General features: G+C 43.8%; 1 protein-coding gene across 5 annotated transcripts in view; it reads left to right on the top strand.

Moving 5' to 3' along the window:
- The window catches only part of LOC120958048 (transcription factor AP-2-epsilon), a 71275-nt gene that overhangs the window by 9616 nt on the left and 38746 nt on the right, over window positions 1-22913 (top strand). The window contains exon 2 of one of the 5 annotated variants that reach the window (XM_049609209.1): window positions 7024-7811. The exons of 2 other annotated variants lie outside the window; for them this stretch is intronic. In XM_049609209.1, coding sequence (XP_049465166.1) covers window positions 7767-7811 — 45 coding nt within the window. In that variant the 5' untranslated portion in view covers window positions 7024-7766. Of the gene's footprint in view, window positions 1-7023; window positions 7812-19822; window positions 21455-22913 lie in introns of those variants that run through there. 2 more of the 5 variants (XM_040380590.2, XM_040380591.2) reach the window with 2 other exon arrangements.

Consider the following 22913-nt stretch of genomic DNA (forward strand, 5'->3'; position numbering starts at 1 on the left):
GTCAACCACTTCCATCGATACTCATTTAGCATTTCGTTTAGCAACTCCCTTGCCGACCGAAACGATCACCTGCAAACGAGCTGAAAACGTCAGTTAGTAAGCCACTACCGTTCATTATCATCAATGGATAAACCGATACGCGCTGCGAGATATACAACACCGCACCGGTCATCCCGGGGCGAAGTCGCTTCAGTCGAATCAATCATTCCGGACTGGTGTGCCCTGCCTCCGATACACTGACAGGCGGCAACGATCTTGATCCTTTCGGTTGACCTCTTGGCCTGTTCGTCCAAGCGCCAAACCACTGCCTTCTAACGTTATTTGTTAAGCCATAATTATATCGTTAAAAGAAGCGGAGTCGGTTACAGGTTCGAGAAAGACAATCATTCCCTAGAATCCCCTAGACAAACTAAACCTAACTCTGTTCGTTTCATTCGTTCTAGGGCATCGCATAGGTGTCATTAAAATGTTATTAGTTTTTTGGAGCATTCGATCGTTCTGGCGTGCAGGATCGAGGGCATTGATCGAAACGCTTGGCTGTTGGTAGTTAAACAGAGTGAACAGTTGCAACTCCACCGGTGCCAGCGCGTCGGTGAACGAACGTGCCCAAACACAATCGGTGGTGGCACCACCCCGTAAAAACCACAAACTAATAGCACCCGTGACAAGAGGAGTGGAAAGAGAGCGAAAAAAATATATTCCTCCAGAACGAGAAATTGTATCCAGCAGACACTCACAAAAACTTCAACGCGCGTCCATCGAACTCCCTGGCGCACCGAAGACACCCAGCATGAGCCGGCCAGCCAGGGGTTTTGTGGTCATATTCTACACGGGGTATCCACTCGCCCCGTTCCCTCCCCCTACTGTTATGTCCACCGACAACAGACGACTTCAGTTGGTCCAGGGCGAAAGATAAATAAATTAAGTTACATCACGCTCTTTGGCGTGATTCCACCAGAAACCGCAAAAGGTTTCATTCAAATGCTCGGTTCCTCGCCTCCTCTCCTACTCCCGAGCTGTACACCTTAACAGCTGCGTTACAATTAACAGAAAACCAGAGCAGAGTTTTCATTCAGGGGATTTAATTCGATTCTTTCATTGCATCCATTAACGCGGAGCATGTCTCTGCGAGTTGTTCCTTCCTGTGCCTTTGCCTTTGCTTCTTCAAATCCCTCCAGAAATTTTCCACAACCGTGTAATCATCACCGGCTCTAGGATCTTTTGTATCTTTGTAGTCACAGGCGTCGTTTTGCCTATACGACAAGAAGCACGAGTCTCTAGCACGGTGCAAAAACTGCATCTATAATGCAGCAAAACACTGCATGCCGTTCATTATGATCCACGTGCAGTTGGTGGGACGGGCGATATGACCACAGACCACAATAAAAACCAAGCCCGGCGTCAAAGGCGTTTGCTTTGTCGCAGGCCAGACACGGTTTGCCCCGTCCCTTTGCGCCCCCAGGCGTGACAAATTGAATTGAGCGCGCTAGGCCCCTTTTTTGCATTGTAAAATGCGCCACACTGATGCTTTGGCCGTGGAAAGATAGATCGCTTCGCAAACAGAACTTTTAAAGCGCTTTGATAAGAAAAACGGGACACACCACCGCAGGATCTGAGCGACGCGATCCACAATGCTAAACGATTTGACCTCAGCTCAACCTCCTCGAGCGAAACGCGTGAGCCTTTAGCCCTAAAGGGTGAACAGGGTTAGCAGAAGTAAAAATGATTTATGTGCTCCCGAGCAATAAACTTTGCCAATCAATCCATCCAGGATCTACCAGCGGATAAGTAACATATTTGTTTTGCATCGTTTTGAGGCTCCATCGGAAGCGAGGACCGTGCGCCAACCGTTGGGCAGCATTCTTCACCTACGAGCATAAATCATTACAGTTGCCCATTTGCTCCAAGAGGCCGGAGGGGGGTTCTGATGCGCCCTGAGAATGCCACCACTACCCCCCTGACGGCTTATGGGATCATCTTTACTCAACAAATCCATTAACTTTGCCTCCCTCTTTTTTGGATGGATGGATGGATGGATTTGTAGTACCTCTGTGCCTGCTTGTCTTACTCGGTTGAAGTAAAACGATATGCAATCAAACACAGAGAACAAGAACACTCATGTTGTTGCTGGTGGTGTTGCTTCTCATCTCAACACAGTAAGTCGAATGTGGAAGCATTTATTTGCACCATTAACTGCCATCATATATGGGTGTTTGTTAGCTCTACTATCAGCAGGATCAGTGTAGAGAGTCAGTGTGTAATGTTGTGTTGTGTTGCTTCGGAAATTATATTCCTGCCCCCTTCATCAAAGTTCTGGCTTCTGGCTTTCTTCTTCGTTGTTTTTTGTTTGTAATGTGATGCTTTTTCATTAACCGAGGGAAAACGAAACACAAGATTACATGTTTTGGAATCTTTTTGGTAATGCTGAAAAGGATGTATGAGATGGTAATAAGGTAAACAAAGATGATAATTTTAACGAGTCTGGATTTGAACTACGACCTTACCATAAAGCAAGAGTAAACTCTCTTCACCTTACCAATCGAACTATTGTGCTCTCGTGAGTAACACCTGTTAATTTATCATATTAACCACTCAAAATCAGTTGACCTACATCGACTCTTGGCGTCCATATTGCGATACAGTGAAGAATCATTGCTTCTCATAATTGCTTAAATCAAATGCCCTTGAGGAAAACTACCAGACTCCTAGTCACACTATTTTACGATCTCATACAACAACCGTATCATTGCGTAAGGCTTGGTGCTTCTCTCCCTTTTGCGTGCAACGCAATTTTAATACAAAAGTGCACAATTTTTTCAATTGGCTGCTAAGAGCAACACGCTAAAGCTGACAATAACTAAGGATTAAGCACATCCGTTCCTTCGAAGGTCAACATAAAAAGTGAAAAGCCCTTTTACAAGTGCTACCAAGTGCTTGCCTCACACACACACAACGGGAAGCAGCAACGAACAAGAAGGAGTGCTGTAAAATTTATAAATATTCAACAACAACTAAAAAAAAACAATTTCCTGTGTTATTTTCTGTTGTGCCAATGACGAGCGCTTTTAATTTTTGCTGTTGTCTGGAGCGCGCGATGTTTTGAGCCGGAGCTGTCTCCTGCCTGCAAAGACCCAGCGAGTGACCACCTGGTTGCACCTCCGCGTACACCGCACTCCTCCAAATCCGAACCCCTCTTGTTCGGAATCGGATAAGGGCACGGGCCAAAACCGCGCACTCTCTCTCCTTCGTGCTCTCCCTCGTGCGCTTGGTGCAAAAGTTATTAAATGGTGAAGTACGAAATTAATGACTTTTTTATTTTTCCACTACATTCTGAAGTCCCGTGGATGAGCAGAAGAAGGGTTACATTTGCACACAGCTTCCTTACCGAAAAAGACTGCAACCTGGGCTAAGGAATCCGAGCATTAAGCAAGCGAAGCTCCTGGGCCTGGGCATGGAATGGAATGAAATGGACAGCGGAAAACAACGGAACGAATCAGTCGCGCAATGCCATTTTCTGGGCGCAGTTTAAAAGACAATTCGTTTAATGGAGAACCCGCAACAGGATATGAAAACTCATTAAAATATAGATTAGAAGAATGCACATTCTGCATACATACACACACAGTCATTTCATTGATGGGGTTTTGTTGGTGATGCCGTTTTCGGGTGCGAGCTTGCCCGTTTAATATTGTTTTCTTCATTTATGGTTTTGAGTTTTAGTACCCATCACCTGTTTTTTTTTTTGCGATTAGACTTCCGAAAAAATTGTTGCACTGTCCGTTTGGCGCTGATTCGCAAACTCTACACCTCTCGCCCCGCATTTCAATCCGAGATCAATGAGCAGGATCGGTCGCGAAACGAGAAACGAGATTTTACGGATGCATGATTTATGTCTTACCATTGCCGCGTCTTACCTGGCCTGTTTTGGAATGGAATGGAAAATATGAAACAATCAAATTTAAATTTACGAGCTCATTTAAACACGAAAAATCATTAGTTGACCCAAAAAATGCAATGCCAGACACCACCGCAGCCCTTACAGCAGCGTACCGAGAGGCGTTCAAATTATCTCGCACAATTTACCCCACCGAGATCCTCATGTACGAGATGCTTTTTATTGCATGGTTGGAATGTTGGCACATAAAAAAATCACAACAAAACGATAAAGAGACATGGGACTGTGTCCTTCCTGCGCAGTACGTATGAATGACAAGTGGCGCACCTAGCCAGAGGAAGCGCAAAATAGGAGTCAGCACTTAAAACACCGTCCATCCGTTCCGTTGTGCTTAAGACGACCATTTCGAGCTACACTTACAACAGCGCTTGCGCTTTAGTTGGTTGCTGATGCTTCACGTCCGTACTGGATTTTCGCATTTCAGTTTCTTTAATTTTTGCCCCACTGCGAGCGCGCGCGTGTTGCCTTTGTTTTTAACGGCTGGTGCATTTTTAATCTCCATAAATTATATCCTCCGCATACGTCATTGCACTCGGCTTCGGCTCAGTGCACTCAGTGGGCCGTGCTTTTTTGTGTGTGTGTGTGCGCGAGATGACCGGCCCAGAGATGCGCACTGCTTAAGCTTCCTGCTGCTTTTGGTTTGCCTTGCGCACCCAATCATAATTCCCCGTGTCAGAGCCGGTTGGGCCCACAAGGACCGAACGAAAGCGAAGGACCTGAAAAAAACCCTTGGCCTGCCGGTTGGAATGCAGCGCCCCGAAAACATGAAACCGTGAATGAAACGACGGGGTGCAATTATGATTTCCGCACACACCACACGCTCGGACTCTCTAAGCCCTTGCGCACCACTCAGGAGGTACTGCTCTCGTTTGGCCTTCTTTATCCTTTCTCGTGGCCCCAAAAATCTGTCCGATTCGGGCTGGATTGCAAAACATCCAAAGATCATAACCCAGCGGCCCCGCGGTGTAACCTCGGTAGCATGCTACCCCTAATATGTTAGTTGAAAATTACACCCTGCCCAGGTGGGTTTCGGGCGGAGCGCAGCAGTGGCCAGTTTGGCCACTGGTTGGCTGGCTGTGCTCGAAATTCCGGTGGCCACCGATTGTCTGGTGTGCTGTGCTTTGTGTGTGTGTGTATGTGCAAGACAGACGAATTACATACTTTGGGTCCGTACCGGGCACGTACCAAACCAACTCGGAAGCCGAGCCCTACTTCACCACAGCGGGAGCACAATCCATCGCGATACAAAAACAATTTCGCATCCCTCTGCACGCTGCAATTTAACGGAAGCACAGAAATGTAGTGAGGTAGGCTTTTTTTTTGTTTTTAGCGAATGCTTCCACCTTCCACCTAATTCAATCGATTCGAATTCGGGGGAAGCTCGTTGTTAATTGAGCTGTACGATCGATTTACTGATCTCATCAACATTCCTGCCGCGGTTTGGCAAATCGGTGGAAGGCTGTGCGTAGTAATTACGTTAATCGGTGTCGAACGTTGTTTTGGAGTGAATTAGTCATACTTTTAGCGGCATGGCACGGTGAGGCTGATTAATAATGAGCTCTGCGAGAGCTGCCCGGGATGAGAAGGAGAGTGTGAAAGGAAAAATAAACTGTAACATCGAATTGTAATCCATGTGGATAAATAATTTATTTCAATTAGAGCTGTCGTCAACTGTGCTGTTTGATGGCTTTGAGTGTTATTACTTTATATTCTAACCTTTGTCTGACAGCTAAAAGAGTGTCCGAATTAATAAACAAAACTTCTTTTAGAACAAGAACAGCTCTTTAGAGACTAGTTTTGGATATTGGTTTCTCTATTGCCACTCTCAATCAAATTAAATTAAGTTAACTTATCTACAAATAATTTCTTGTAAAATAGTAACTTTTAAAATATCGTACCCTTACTTACCAACGATTTGATACCAATTACATGGATTCTCAAGCCATCTCAAGCATATATTCCAAGTCACTAAAAGGTGATCTCAAAATACATGTTGACTCGAACGATTACGATTACCAATTAACATAAAATTGAAGCAATACGACCTTTTTGGACCGTTCCTCCTGAAAAAAAGATCACATTGACAATCAGGCCTTTTCCCTGCCAATGAGCAGTATCAGCCTCTCAGTGGAACAGTATTCATCATTCAGGTTGAATTTTCTATTTAAAATGAGTTTGGATACTTTTATTAAACTTAAAAAAAAACAATGCATACAATTTTTAATCTTTCTTGGCAAAATATTTATCCTTCAGCAAAAAAAAATCAGTCCTTCTTGACCTTCTTGAGTCCTTCTTGAGATAACCTGATCGCGCCTGCGATGAATCAGCGTTTTGTTAACAAATTTTTTAGGCTGAAATAATCTAGACTGAAATACTGAAGCCCCCAATATTGAAAGTAAATTTTATGGATTGGAAATCAAGTCTATTAGATTTTAAACTGACTCTAGAGATCTTGAAAGCTCAATCTGTTCTGATCCGAACACAAAAGTTTTGACTACAAACAGTGGCAAGCCATCTTAAGGCCCTATCACATTGGAGAATTTGAAATGGAACTGGTGACGAGCTTTTACCTCGCTAGGAAAAATAAATTAGCCTAGGCCAATGTAGATTCTGTAAAGAAGGAGAAATCCACTGTCAAAGTGTTTTTTTTTTTTTTTTTTTTTTTTAGAGAAACGCATAAAGCAGTTCCAAAAGTGTCTTTGTGAGACAACTCCTTCGGCAAAAAAATCATTTTTAATAGAAACAAAAAATCCACATTATTTTTGAACAATCGAAAAAATCAACCTTTAAAAACAGTACTCAATTCACAAAAATAAATTGTATTGCAATATAAACACTGATATAGATGTGAATGCGGTTTTTATTTTTCAATTAAATTCATTGCCAATTCATTTTATTGCTTGTCGTAACTTATTGTGTTCCCATTTATTTCAACTTATCACTCAATACGATACGATTTGATCTCCCTTGCATTAGATCATCCTTACGCCTTTTCTCCATTTTAACCAATAAGTGTAAGCCCAGAACTTGTTACATGCTAACTAAGTGTTTTGTTTGTTCTAGGTAAGCCGGCAATGAAAGCATAACTCACGCACCTGACCTCTACCCCCGAGGACCCCAACCCATCCCACCAGCCTCAACGAAAACCATACCGTACCGTACGAGCGCTTGAGTGACTCGTGCCGGCACGTATCCTTCTGCGAAAACCCTTCAGCCCACCAGCGCACTGCAACGCCCTCCGATCTGTTTTTCCCCGGCGCGAAGCGGAATCAATACGAAACGAAACCAAAAGCGTGCGTACGCCACCGAAAAAAGCCCGTACGCGGGGCAAAGGGTGCCGTAAATCGTGACCGTGAGCGAGTCGAGAAACGGGGCAACAAGGCAGGCAAATTCAAACGAAACGAGCAAAGCGCCAAAACAAAAAAAAAAAAACACGGCCCGCTCGTGTGCCAAGAGCTCGTCGATAATCACTGTAATCGACGTGTGGATTAATGTGTCCAAAACGGGCATAAAACACGTGCTTTCGGTTTCGCGTGACCTCAGACAAGTACGTTAGAGTAGGTAATAAAAGTGTGAGCAAAACGCACAATAAATTCCACACTTACGGTACGGTTTGGTACGTTTTTGTTTTCTGTTTGGGAAATTAAACAACAAAAAACAAAAACCACACAAAATAAATTACCGATAAGCTCGCCGGTTTGCCTATCTGCTGCCCTTTCCTTCACAACAACGGCAGCATAACAGCCGCCCGCCCGCATAAACCGTTGCGCGGCCGTAACAGCCGCTCTTGGCTTGGCCGCCGCCCGGGAGCATGACATTTCGCTGTGTTCCTCCGTACGACGCTAGCGCACAATGGGTAAGTGTTGAGCTTCGGAACGACGACGACGACGACGTTGACGACGACGGTACGAACACGGGACACAGCATCTCGCTTCCACCAATGGGCGGGTTTAATCTCTCGGTTAGCTTTATCCCCTCGCTTTATCCCGGGAGATTGCGCTACTGGATGGTAGATGTCTCTGTGCGCTGCTTTCGGGATGTAATCTCCCTGGAGGGGTTGCATTCAATGGAAACTGTCTACACGTGGTTTAATTATAAATTTTGTTATTACTAACTCAATTTGTAAAGGCGGATTTTTGCAGAATAGAAACTTAATATCAAGAATAATTTCCTATTTATTCAAAATTATCATCGCTACAATTTAATTTCTTTCTTTTAATTTCATATTGTAAGTGATATTAAAATCTCTTTACGAAAATGAAACAAGATACTGAGACCTACTCAGAAAGTGTTTTGTATGATTGTAATTGATTAGTACATAAAGGAAAGTAAAGTATAGGTGAAATCACAGTTATTATGTCTCATTTCAATGCTTTAACAGATATTAAAGCACTTTCTTTCTACAAAGGCGTTGAATAGATCCGGTTCGAAGGACCATTGTTTCACTAAACATTACAATTACTTTACCGCCAAATTTTCGCTCTTAGGCATACATTTTTGGCATTATGCATCAATTTTTAACTCTAACGAACATATTTTTGTTTGTAAGTCAACTATTCTTTACTCTTGTAAAAATCATAATTTTACAAAGTATTTGAGCAGATTTATGAAAATTTAAATTGTAAATCACATTAACACTACAAAAGCCGTGTAATTTGATTGTTTTTTGTGTGTGAAAAACTATCGAATAATTCTGAAACACACAGTTTCCGAAATTAGGTTGAATTTAGGAAACAAAACAATTGACTGACTGTCAAAATTGAATTCCTTAGATGCAAAAAATGTGACACCGGTTGGTGATAATATATGACACAGAAAAAAAAATAATGCTAGAAACACAAAAATTTGTGAGTTACAGCCATAATTTAGTGCAACGTCTGTATTCTGCCATAAGAAAATGACCTTTTTCTACTTTTTTCTATTTTAGAACCTTGGCATTAAAATGTCATGTTCAAATTATAGAGAATATCATTATTTAAAGCATAATGTAACTTAAAATACAATAAATGTAATATAACAATAGAAATACACAATGTTAAAGAGGCTCAAAAAAGGACAAATAAGAGAGATATCTAGCAAAATCAAAACATTTTGTCAAGAAACTTGAGCTTTAACAGACAAAGGGAAGTAAAAGCAAATATTTGATAGAAAAGATAGCAAACTAGTACTGTTCTACATCTTATTCAGCTACTCTCCTAAGGCCAAATTACCAATTTACCACCATTAAAACATTCTTAAACATGATGCATTTCTATGAATTCCAAAAACGATCATCATAATGACCACCAAATTAAAACAACTGTCACCAAAATATGTGACAAGCCCATTTTGTCAAGCGGGCAACCCACAAGGAAGAGGAACGGAATGTTCCCACCGCGCCAGCAGAGTCTCTTCCGGTTTTGCACCATTTTTTTTTTTTTGCTCGCACCGCTCGTCTTCATAGCAAAAACCGCGGGAGTAACCAATCTCACGGACCAAAAAAAGAAAGAAAGAAAGATGCTACCCGTCGATCCCCGAAAATGAAGACAAGTGGAGCGAGCGTGCGTGTGTATGGTGTGATTGTTGGCGTATTTTTGTGTGTGATTCGTGTCATTGCCGATTGTTGGTGAAATTTTTACGAGAATGACCAGCTCGTTAAGACTGGTGGGCCCCCGACCGGCCGGAATGGGCCGCTGTTAAACATTTGCCGAAACGCACCAGGGTTCCAAGGGAATGTACGGATGTGTTTATGTGTGTATGTGTGTGTGTGTGTGTGTGTGATTGGCCAAAACTACCCCTTTCAAACCACCAAAGATCTTCATCAGAACCGCTGGAAAAGAAAGTCCGCGCGGGAGAACGCGGGCACCTACACCGTTGATCGCAAACCCCAAAACCACGCGCGCGCTGGTTAGCATTACTGTCCGGTAACATGAATTTTCGCATCACCAACAACACACATCTAGCATCCCGACCATCCCCCTCCTCCCCCCCCCCCTCCTTGGTTCTTCAATTCCGCAAACCGCGTACGCGGCCCAATAAAAGCTAATTTACTGGCACATTCGAAATTATTTACAGACATCCCAGACGACCCGTCGGTCGGTGGCAGTTTGAGTTTTGCTCTTCAAAGAATACAACAACAAAAAAAAACTCCCCATCTCCCCACCCCAGGTTTGAAGCAGGTTTTTTGGGATGTCGCGGGCAACATAAATGTACTGTCCCAAGCCTGCTCATTCGAGGGGGGGCCACGACAGGGCGGGGATTGTTTTGACATTTCTGATTGTTTCGAACGCTCGTTTTCGGGAGGAAATAAAGTGAGATAAATGGACCGCGTGGTGCAAAAACCCCGGCCACAAATGCTCAATTATCAGCTCCATTCACCGTGGAAAGGAACGGCTGCTCCCGGCGCAAAACGGCTTTGGCTAACTGTTGTTAGCATTAATAGTGCGAACCGAAGAAACACGTGCAAGCGCGAATGTCGCGCGAATGTAACGCTCTTCGGGGCAGCGCAAGATTTGTATCGCGCACACTTGATCTCGGGGTAATCAAAATCCGACCCCGGCTTCTCCGAAAACAACACTCCGAATCAAACTCCCATCGGCAGCATCCCTGCTGGCTTTTTGATGCCCTGCGCTCACGTTGGTATTCGGTTTAAGTGTCGTTCTGGTTTTTGTTTCCTCTTTGCTCTTCCCCAGATTGATTGCCATTTGGGGTTCCATTTTTTGGCAGTCAATAAATCACGGTTCGATCACGCTTCGGGATCTGGACCACTGGATGCCACGAAAGAAGCGGTGTGGGTGGACGACGGGGATTTTTTTTTTACATGACATGTGACATGTACAGGAAACATGTTTCGGGAACGGATTGCTTCGATGTGTTGAGGCGGCTTGTCACGCGTTTGCTTGTAATTACCCTGCCCGTGTTAACTGTTCTTTTCTGCCGCTTGCGCTCAACGATCCTGGTAGTGACATTTAGGTGAGCGTGAAAATGTTTGTCTGGCGGCAGGTCGGTCAGGTGTGTTTTGTACATTGTTGTGTGGCTTTCCGTGGGAGAGTGCGTTTTGCAGGGAGGGAGTCAGATGGTGTGAAACATACAAACGCTTTGCTGAAAGATCACGATCACGGAAACGCAAACGGTGTGCTGGAATAGCTGGGTGCGCGTACTCAGACATCTAGCCGCCCCATTGTATGTAGAGTATGACATACGTGTCGGACATTGTAGCAAAGTTTGGTGCAAACCACATGGATGGAAGGTGTGATGTTGTGGTACAGTTGAACGCTTCCAGCCCACAGTTTTGTTTTGCAGTACCTTTTCGGCATGATCTAGTTTAAAAGGGAGAAACTACAAGAAGAAGTAGTAAGCGAATTACCGTATTTTAACGAGTATGACGACCCCCTGGTAAATTATTCAATATTTTGGGAAACGATGTTTTTTGCCTTTAATTTGAAAAACTATTAGTGTTTCTGTAACTTTTTCCATTTTACCAATTAGATTCATATCAAATTATTTTTTTTTTTTTTTGCTTTTGGTACAAGAGTGCCTCGTAATCTTTTGGTATTTTCTTTGCAAGTTTAGTTGTTTTTGATCTCATGTTTGAATGGTTCTTTTTTATTATTTTGAATTACCAATGTCAAGACCCAGTGTGATTTCCTCAATTCTCCTTGCTTTTCTCAGCATTATCTATGTGGATATCTATATGCACCAGACTTCTTCTTCTAATTTGGCTCAACAACCATTGTTGGTCATTGTTGGTTACGCCAGGCCTTAACGACTAGTGGACTTGACTTTTAGTGACTAATTGATTTACCCATAGCAAGATAATCAAGTACTGCGTATGGGGACAAGGTCCAATTAGGGCTTAAACCCAGGACGGGCATGTTGTTGAGCCATTCGAGTTGACGACTGTACCATCGACCTAACGGCCTATGCACCATATTATCCTTGTATTTAATCGGATTTAACATCTCAAGTGTTATAAAAAAGCTGCTTCCCGTCTATAACGACATCTTTGATCTAATATTTATTATTTTCAACCTAAATAAGAGCAAACATACGACAATTCAATAATTTATGGATTATTTGGCTATAATCACGCGAATTTAACAATTTTTCTGTTAGTCAACCACAGTTGATCAAATGCAAACCAAAAGATCTATTCTAAAAACTAACTATTATTGATATTATATTATAAACTGATAAATACTAAAAAAAATTGATTGGTTTTGTTGGTTGTTTAAATTTTAAGATAAAACTTGCCAACAGCAACAGCAATTTTAGTACGCAATCCTTTAAATAACCATTTTTAGAAATGATGCAACAGATTTGTCATACTTCGTTGCTATGAAGTAAATAATCCTTACAACCTTTTCGTGTGGCTGTTTAAATAACCTTTATTACCTCAAGCGAAGCATTAAAAATCCTAATACAAATCAAATTTGAAAGGTAAATTAAGTAGAAAGACTCATTGTTGTAGTTGTTGTTACAAACCTCCTCCTAATGCCGATCCTAGTTATTTATACTTCACTACTTCTGCATCATTTTTAAGGTTGTAGCAGCAAAAATTTCACTCACGTTGTCTTCTCTCAAACACTGACTTCAAATTGATACAAGTTTTGACTAATCAAACTCAAAAGCCTCTTCTAGTTTAGGTATAAAATTTAAAACTTTTGCACTACAGATTTCGTTTTACCTTCACGTAATGTTTGTCATGCCTTCCGCCGTTTGTTTGTCATGCCCGCCCCAACAAAACCCACCCCATTCCCGAACTAGTAAATCGAATCGAAAGCGCACCAACCCATCGCTCCTTTCTTTTACCATTCACCCTCCTACTCCCCCCGGGGGCACCCGCCAAAAAACCATTCATCTGCTTTATTATTCGCTTAAAATTAATAGCAAATCACTGGCCAAACACAAAACACAGCCTCCCGAAAAACGATTCGTTCCGATTCGCGAGCGCAAACAGCGCGAAATCGATAGAATCACGGTGACGAACGCCGTTCGGGCCTACCCCGTTGAAATCCAGTCCAGTCGACGGGTTCACGGGTGTGCGCTCGTGGTATGAAAAATGAATGATCACGAAATAAGCGTGATTGTTGTTAGTAGTGAAGCCTGAATGATCTCGCACACGCAATAACAGCAAGCGCACATGCGGTCAGCCTCCATTGATTGGGTCACCTGTACACCTCCTCAAGGTGCCGTTGCGGTGTGGTGTTATGCTGTCGCGCGCGTCCACCCACACGCCGCCCCACCCCCCGATACACTCCTCGCAAAAGTAATGCTGCTTTGGCTAATAATTTAACATGACTTGTTTTACGTTTGAAAATTGCGCTCGGCAAAACGCAACGCACCAAACGCCGATTGAAGAACGGTTTTTACAACCAATTAAGCATTTATGGAGCGTGTGTGCAGGTCCGGGCTCATGGGGTAAACGTTCCATATCACTTTGGTCAGAGTTTAGCAAACGGAATGGCATTACGATAAATCTTCCACCGTACTGTTATGCTTACGAAAGGTGGCAGCAGTAAAGGGAAGATCAGCTCATCTGGAGAAGAAAAAGATTGCAGAAATTAAATTTCCCCTTACGCTCTTCAGTTTCTAATGAATTACGAAGCTTTGTCAAACAATCAGCACCTTTGGGAAGTTCATGAAGCATGACGCGTTCCTCCCGCTCTCACTCTGTTTGTGTGCGTTTGTCGCTTGCTGTATTTACCCTATTTGTAATGGGCTTTTAATTCGAGTGTTGGCTCCTTTTAAGGGCTCATAAATTATTGCTCGCATGGTAAGTCTCGACGGAGACAGAGGTGCCAGCGATAGGTGTTGAAGCGTCGCACGCCAACAGGGAACTCGCTATGGTATCGAATGGTAGTTAGAGATACTTTTTCGCACACCTCCAACTTAACGCGTCAGCGTATAGGTGTGTACTTTTTTTTTTGTCCTTTCCTCAAAACCACCGATCCAAGATCCAGTTTGAATGTAATTTAGTACGATTTTGTCATTCCCCTCGCATTGGTGAGGTGAACGTGAAGCTATTGCCATACCGGAGGGACTATTTCGCTGCAGAACGTAGCGGAGGACATAGTTGCTAGTTCATTAAGCATAAAAGCGAAGCTTGGCGGGATGGCACCACACACACACAAACTGTATCCACCCCGAAGAAGATCACTTCAAAGTAAATGCAACACATTCGACTCGATTGCTTCCAATAAAGCTCAAAAGCAATCTAGCTGGGACGGCCGGTGGGAATGGCGATTCTGCGAGCTAGAAGCGATCGCACGAGCACATAGGAGGGTCCAGATAATTGTACCGACGGACCGTCCTGCGCTACAATTGCACAGTTTCACAAATTAAATACTCTGGCACGGTTCTGGCAAGGTGTTTGATGTTGTTATACGCGTCGCGTAATAAGAGAACACGGATCAAGTGGTAAAGTACATAAAAGGAGGTCCTGCCGTTGATTGAAAACTGAAGCAGGGTGAAGCCTATTTCAATTTACTTTGCTTGAAAGAGGGTTAATAGTTTAATAAGAGTTTGGAAGTGATTTTTATTGGACCAAAGACCTAACCGCTGTAAGCGTGGACAGGGACACAGCGAGCTATTAATATTCGTTTAGAGTAAGCGGGGGTAATTGTGTGCATATGCCTAAAGCCATTACGGGTATAGAAATGTATACTACAAAATTAAAAACTAGACTGTAATAGAATGTCTAATATTTTAAATATGAAATCATTTTATTAAAAGTTGGTCACACGATTTTAAACGATTTAACGATATTTTTATTTCATTTTTCATTTTTAATACATTCCATAGTTAAGCAAAATTAACAGCATAGATCATTCAAATAATGTTGATACTGTTGTATATAAATTAATTCAGAAAGTTTCAATATTAATTGTTTTATCAGTTATACAAAATAGCCTACAAATAACTACTTATGGGCTTTGTATAAAAATTGATAAAACTTCAAATGGCAACCACACGCCTCTTCCTCAAACGAAACAACGTCAAGTGCACACGCTTGCCCCACCTTGCGCTACATGACTCTACACACATCTCGCTAATGAAATTTGTTTCTAGTCCAGGTTATAGCGTTACCATTCCCTTCTCCTCCAGCCCATAGCAGAAAACCATTACACTCTACAAGAAAGCTCGCACTGGACAGCGAGAATAATCATCATTCGACTTCATTTCGTCCCATCTCGCCGTTAGCTTTCCACAAATGGGGAAACGGTCATACCCACGGGTTTGCCATCCCCGGTGCTGTGCTTGCCCAAACGACCCGAAACCACTATATAAACACACAGTAAACGGCTACTTAAACGAAGAACATTACGGTGAAATTTTGGCACTTAGCAAGTGCAAACACAGGGCAGCAAAAGCAAAATAGGCGCTGTCCCACCATCTTTTCTACCGGTTTGAATTAAGCATGCATTAAAACAAAAACACACACACACATAAACACAGAATGTGATTAAATCTTCTTGACCAAGGGAATTAAGGGAAAGAGAGAAAGAATCGAAAAGGATAGCAAAAAAAAAAATGACGACTACACTACTGCCAAACTGCCAAGCCCAATATTCCGTAACCAGGAAACTCAAATATCTCCACCTTGGGGTTTTTTTACAACCGAAGCGTACAATTCTACAAGCCGCACCGCAAAGCGAGATGCCTTTCCGGTGCCACAACAAACGCCCCGGCGCGGGTCCATATTTCGTTGTGTCATATTTATGTTTCATCGCGGTGCGTTTATTTTCCGTTTTTTTTTTCTCTCTCGCCCGGTCAGATTGCTGTGTTTTGCTTTCGAATCATCCCTTTTTTTCCTGCTCCTTCTCTTCATCGTTTAATACAGCTGCGAGCTGATAGACAGGAGAGAGGCTTGGGGTAGGGTGGTGTAGGGAGGTGGGTGCCATTTACCTGTTGTTATTAATTTGAATGTTCGATCGGCGAAGCGCGTTGCCCGAGAACAACAAAAAACGAGCGGAAAGACCACCGCGAGTTGATGATTACAAAATGAATTTCAGCAAAGATTTCGAGCCCCTTTCGAGGGGCGAGGCGTGAAGCCGATGGGGAAGAAGTGGTTCGAACAGTGAAGCTCCTCTACACCCTTTTCACAACGATGAATGAAATTTGGGATAACAATAATTGGCACCAGGGCACCAGGGCGAGTCAGAGTCGCTGGAGGCGAGGCTTTATGCCGATTTCCGACACCGACATTATCCTCACCTTTCGAAGCTAAATATGCACAGCACACACACACACACGATCACGCTCCATATCGTGAGCGAATTTATGAATGAAAATACTTCCGCCACCACACCACACGACTTTGTAGAGATGACATCGGGTTCGCCAAAAAGGGGGTTCGTCGCTTGCAGTCTTTTGTGTATTTGCAGGCGAAAGAAAACGGAACCTGAAGCGCACACGCTGCAGTTCAGCTCGCTTGAGTCGGAATGCGTTTTTCGGAGTTGCTTGCAGATGAAAAAGGCACTCTCTTTGCCAATTTTTGCGCCCAACAAATCTGCACCAACCGAGCTTCCCGTGCGTGATCCCTGCTGCCGCTTTGGTCACCCGAGACGCCCTTAAAAGGGGCGTCCTCCCGTTCAACCCGGTGGTTCACTACATGCTGGACGGTGACCCATTCCTATCGTGGAAGGTGTGTGTAGCGTTCGCTGCTTGCTGTTTTTGTTTTTGCACATTTTTCTGTCGCCTTAATCGCCCCTGGCATTACGCTCTTTCTGGGTACGATTAAACTACGACCGACCGGCCCGGTAACAACAGTAACACCAGGCCACCACAAAAAAACCTCCAACCGGATCCGGACCAAAATGACCAACTAACTCGAAGCGTGTGCGCGTGCTCGTGCGCTTTAGACGTTTGGTCTGTGTGTGGTTTTTAGCGCATTCAATACATTCTTTTGTTGCACATCTTGCAAGAGCTCGCATCGATCGGATTTTACCGGCCCGGGGGGTGGTACCGGTCCATATAGGTTGGATTTATTTTTGTGCTCTTCGCTTTAAGGTGTTTGTTCCCCTGTTTGCTTCAAACGTTTTGCCGTGTGGCTAGGAGCTGCTGGAGAGTAAAGTTGTATGTGCAGCCTGCAGCATGCGACAATAAAACTAAAATGAAGGCACCTTCATTTCTTCTCCGCACTATCTCGCGGGCTGGAGGGCAGTAAAATTGAGTCCAATCGAGATTGGCCGCGCGGTATGAAAATACCGTAACCATAATGCTCACCGAACGCATAGTCCCTTTTAATCTAATCCACCAATGGAACTGGTGCACGCGCGCGCTATCAAAACGTTAATTAAAATTGAAATGTCATCCTCATTGCGTCGGCACACGCCACTGCCGAAGCAGTTACCGGCATAAGTGTTGAGTAGATATTTCACATTAGCGCGTTATCGTTTTTCTTTTTCTCTTTCCGCCATGTCTTTTTTGAGCTTTTTTTCGATAGCTCTTCCTAAAATAAACTGCTTCAAAACAGCATTTTTCCATCGTCAAAGTAATACAGCTTCATCATATGTGTAGCTACCACACCGCTCACGTAGTATGGGGACAGATCCAAACGATCAGTGCGCTTATCGCCTGCTAACGACGATTTCGCACGACGTTAAAACGGTTTTAAAAACACACACACACACAATCTTGGAAGATGCACGCCGACGGGCTCCGTACCGGCTTTTGGGCACTTAAATTTGACACTTTCCACACGACCACCAATGCGCGTGCCTTCTGCACCCTTCCAGCAGGCCAAAAACCGACAAAAGCAACCGCGCGCGCTCGCGCCGAAAAACCTTACGACGAACTTCAATCGTAACCTTTCAAAAACGATACGATAGCAACAGTAGCATCACAGCCACGAGTGCGGTGCGATAATTAAGTTGAAAAGCAAAACACACACACCGAGCTCTTATCGCAACTCTCGTCTCCTCTCTTTGCTTTGAAGGCTGCAGCCAAAACGCAATTAAAAAAAATCAAGTCGCTTGTTGTTGTGCGTCCAAATATTCCTTTAATTGCACCCACAGCCTTCTTCTGCTGACTGTTTCTCTCATTCTTTTTAATTAATATCAGTTTGCAGTTTGCCACCGTTCGGGATGGGGATTTGCGTACGGCCAGCAACGGGTGCATTCGATGCATTCCAGGCTGACGAATGCTCTCCAAATGCACTCTTGTGGTGCAGTTTCTTAGCCGCAGTAAAAAAAGCCGTTCATTTGTGTGGAGCGTTCCAGTGCAGGCAGGAAGCAGCGAAATGGTACCGCCCCATCGGTACCGCCATATGCAGTTGCATACATTAGCATTAATCGTTTCGAGACCAAAGCGCTGCGGTTGCGCTTCCTCGCTTAATTTGGCGTAGGTCCAGGATTGACCCACAACGGTGAGCAGTGGTGCGGATCTGGGGCAAGTGCAGCAGTAAAATGTACCATCACTTGACGCTTGCGTTTAGTTTGTCGTGAATGAGTACTTGTGAGACTAAAAATAAATAAATAAAGAGCATAAAAAGCTTAGTCGAAGTATTTTTCACATTCTTTTCTGTAATTCAAACGGTCATAAAACTCCAACAGAATCATGTTTTGAATTATCGCGAATAAAAAAAAACCATTAAAGATGACCAATAATTTTCTAATTTGATTTTATTCGATGAAAACCTTCTCACCGAGAAATAAATAAAATTCCAAATTTTATTTAAAATTCCAAAAGAGTATTGAATAGCTGATGATATAGTATATATCTTGAATTAGGAATATAAAAATATATAAAAATTTGTAAATTCTTTGCAAACATTTGATAGATCAGCAAATCTGCAAAACTTCGAGTCTAAAAAAGCTTTATCCTAAGCTAAAAAATGTATTACTTGTTTCGCCAAATGTCTTCAAAACGATACCCAATACTCTCGCCCATCTTAACGCCACACTAATCCACCTTCCCGAAACGCTCCTCTTCAAATCATTTCGAGCAGCCCGGCCCATCCACGTCCACATCCATCTACGCTCGCTGTTATTTTAACACACATTTTTCTGTCACCCAAACACCACCACCACCCCGTCCCTAAGTATTTGGGATGCGAAGCCCCCGTAAAACTCCCCTTTAAAGTGGTACAGAAATCTGCCTCAAGTGCGCGTTCGCCACTCGAAAGCCATCTCCTCGAGAGGCGCACAATTTCTACATGCGTTGGCAATTGTATCACGCTTGTACATGCGCCCCACGCGCTATCAAACGTTGCGTACGATCCTCCTTTTGGTGGCCCCGTAGGATTCGTCTTCCGATCCCAAAACGGCACAACTCGCCCCTTTGTGCTGATCGTCACCTTGACCGAACGCGTGCTAGTACTGGCTTTTTTTTCTCTCTCTCCTGTACTGTTGTTTGCACCGGCAAAGATATTACACCTAAACAGACAAAACAGATCGAGCAAGGCAACAAAAAATGTATCTAAAATATCCCCCCACTCTGTGTGCGAGATAAGTCTTCGATTGAGCGAGTGTATGTGGGTCAGCACCGGCCACAGCCTGCCAGCAGCAACGAAACCAGCGCTCAAACGCACGAGCAAGACTGATCGTCGTCACAAACGCACACCCCGGCCACCGAACCACCGAAAATCCAAAAGCCCCATCCAACCCCCTTTAGTCTGAAGATTCCCACGATGCCCCTCCCGCGCAATGCCCGAAAAGCGTGCAGCGGGGTTGAACACAATTGAGTCAATTTGTCACAGGTGAACGATCGATCAAGTGTGTTTTATCGTACCGCGCGGTACGTATACAGGCCCGCTCGTGCGCCACATGCGCGACGCGAATGAATCGAATCTCGCATGCTTTCTTCATCTCTCGGCGACGGCGCGAAGAAGCAAAAACGCTACAGCCTCCAGCATAAACCCCTGCACGAAACGAAACACGATCCTAAAAGCAGAGAGGGAGAGAGAGAGACAGCATTTCGGTTTCGTAAAGAGAGCGCGCTTCGGAGCGAACCGAGAGCAATTCCTTAAGCCTATTATGTTAGCCAGCAGCGGCAGCATAAGAGCAGGCGCGTGAAGAGAGGTTCGACACAAGCGACGAACCCGACGACCCGGCATCCAGGAAAATCGCTCCGGGGCTTTGCCGCTGACCCGATGGCCACTAGTTTACATGCGATCTTTCGATCGTACGCATCGGCGTGATCGGTTTCGCGGGTTTCGCGTGTGGTTTTTCCACTCTTTTCGCCTCCACCCTCCACTTGTTTTTTGCAGTTTGGTTATATTTCTTTGCACCTGCTTCACAGCAAGACAGCGCCTTTTCTTTTCCCGTGTGTCGGACGGACATCTTTTTTCGTTTGTTTTTTTTTTGCGGGTTGGCTGTGTAATACAACTAGATTTATCAATCTCTGCGATGGAATTTCTGTACGAAATCGTTCACACCAATCCCACCGGCTGTCCGTCCTTTCTCTCGTGCTAATAAGTGTTATCTTAACTGCTTCCTCTAAACCCGATCCGGACGCAACTGCTGGACCAGTGATTTGAACGTGGAGGTTCGTCGCTTGTAACGTCACTTCATTCCGCGCGCGTTGATGTCTTTCGTTACTGGTTTTCGGGCTATCGCATGAAATCTCCAGTGCCATTTCCGTGTCCGTTTTGAGTGTGGTGTGATTTTTTGTTTTTGTGGTGCATATTTTTGCAAACACACTCACACACACGCACACATACACTGCCATATGCGTATGTGTGCATTAAGGAACGTATCGTAAAGCTACCGTGTTGCCATGTGTAATGTTTCGCATTTATAAGTGAATTTGATGTGCCTTATTTTGCTGATATAAACTAATGAACCCGTTCGTTTGTTAGTTAAGCTATTTTGTAGTCGTAACTTTATTACATCGATTTAACATCGAACCCGGTTCAAATTGTGCCAAACTACTTGTGCCGGCTCCGCTTTACTCGATGGAGTCGCATGGTGATTGCTGAGTGGGGTTTCAATCGCAAAACAAAACCTTTTTGATTTGTGAACATTGCGCACCGGCACCATGAAGAACAATAACGTACCGCAGCACGAGATCGCTGAACTCGGGCAGCAGCCGCAACCACAGCATCAGCATCACCAGCAACAGCAGCAACACCATGACCCGGGTCAGATACAAATCACCGACCTGCGGCATCAGTCTTTGAACGAGATCCTGAAGAACAACATGGAGATCATGAAGCCGTCCGGCCATCACGACCATGATCACCATCACACACTGCACGGGCTGCACCACGGGTACGACGATCACCATGGCGGCATGGACTGTACCGAGCTGATCGGTGACAACAACAATAACCGAAGAAGTGACAGCAACAACAACCACACCGTCGGCACCGCCAGCCACCAGCAGCAGCAGCAGCAGCAACTGACCGGCAGCCAACGGGGCATCGCTCACGGTGGCAGTCACGCAACGCCGGGCACACCGAACAGCTCCACCGCCGGCCCAGCGGCCACCGCCGCCGACTGTCCCGACGATGACCTGAGCAAAACCCAATTGATTTTGATTGATGATGAGCGCAGTTCCCTGCACGACGATGACGACGTAAGTTCGATCCCGATACCGGGCATTCCCCCCTCGCCCTACCTCCCTCGCGGTGTGCGCGCGGTTTGGCACTTTCTGATTTATTCAGCGCCGAGTCACCGAGTGTGCGCAGGCAGCAGTGGCGACCTTTTGAACCCTTCGGGAGGCTTTTCTCGATGGGGCCTTTTTCTGTCGACGTCTTCATCTTGGGGGAGGGTTTTCGAACGCTCCGAAAGGGATGGAGATCGGCGATTTGCATTTTGTAAAATGCAGAGCTTTTCACGTGTCACTTGTACAGCGGATAGAGGAAGAATAGATTGCTCTATGGGAAAGAGAGAGAGATAGAGAGATCGGGAGCACAACTCAATCTCGCATCAAACTGTCGACAGTGTTCAACAGAGCAGTTCAATTGGCTGAGCTCATACGAAAAGTAGTGATGCAGCAGTTTCCCGGGGCGCGAGTTTCGTAGTTGTTGATTTTAATACATCAAACAAACAATTTAAATGCATTACATATTTGTTCAACGTTTCTATCTTTTCTGATATTATTGCAATCATTATCATCACAATAACATAATACAGTAGTATTTGTAAAAGTTTCTAAAAGAACGAGATACATTTGTTTGAAATCGAATTAAACTCTGGCTTATTAAAGAGCTTAGTTTTCATAATTACTCGATAAAAATCATTGGTTTATCAATGCTCGATGGTTCTAGACGGGTTTAATAAATTTTATTAATACTTTTTTTATATTTATCATGTTATTTATTTTCTTTTGATTTATCAAACTAAATTACACAAATTTGTATCATATTTTAAAAGTTTATTTCACTTTTTTTATGTAGTTTTTATTTAAATGCAACAGTTTTTCGAGTTAATTAGAATGTTTCATTTTAATGTTTTAGCTTTCTTCTTTTTACTATTCAAGCATCGTTTCCTTCGTTAACTTATGAGCATTATTCTTATTGGTTAATATGTTAAACCATATTTTACATAGAAAAGCATGTCCGATTAAATAACATTTTTCATTCTCTCCATTTATGTTTGATTAAATTTTACTTTTTTAGTTATCGTTTTTGCTATCCTCTTACTGTTGGGTCTTCCCATTCGGTCTTAACCTTACCACCACTCACGATCGTTGTCTTAACATCTTTCCCTATTCTTTTCAACTCCACTCTATTCCGATCGTATGTTTCCAAATTTTCTAATCACTTTTCGTCCCCAACAAACCTTCCTCCCTTTATCCCATCATCCTTCCACAAGCTCTTTGGCACGCTGTGTTTCTGCACACATGTACACGCTTGCTGGCTTGCTCCCGTTTCTCGCTCCGAAACCGTCGTCACCCCGTTTATCGGATTCTCGACATTCGCGTGTGGATCGATCGATTGTCGATGATTTTTAATTTCACCTCCTGTTTCCACTCCACACGGGACAGTGCTCGTGCTTTTTGTCTATTCCTCACACACACACACACACACAGG

The sequence above is a fragment of the Anopheles coluzzii genome, chromosome 3 (genome assembly GCF_943734685.1).
Source record: "Anopheles coluzzii chromosome 3, AcolN3, whole genome shotgun sequence".
In the NCBI taxonomy this organism is placed as follows: Eukaryota; Metazoa; Arthropoda; class Insecta; order Diptera; family Culicidae; genus Anopheles; species Anopheles coluzzii.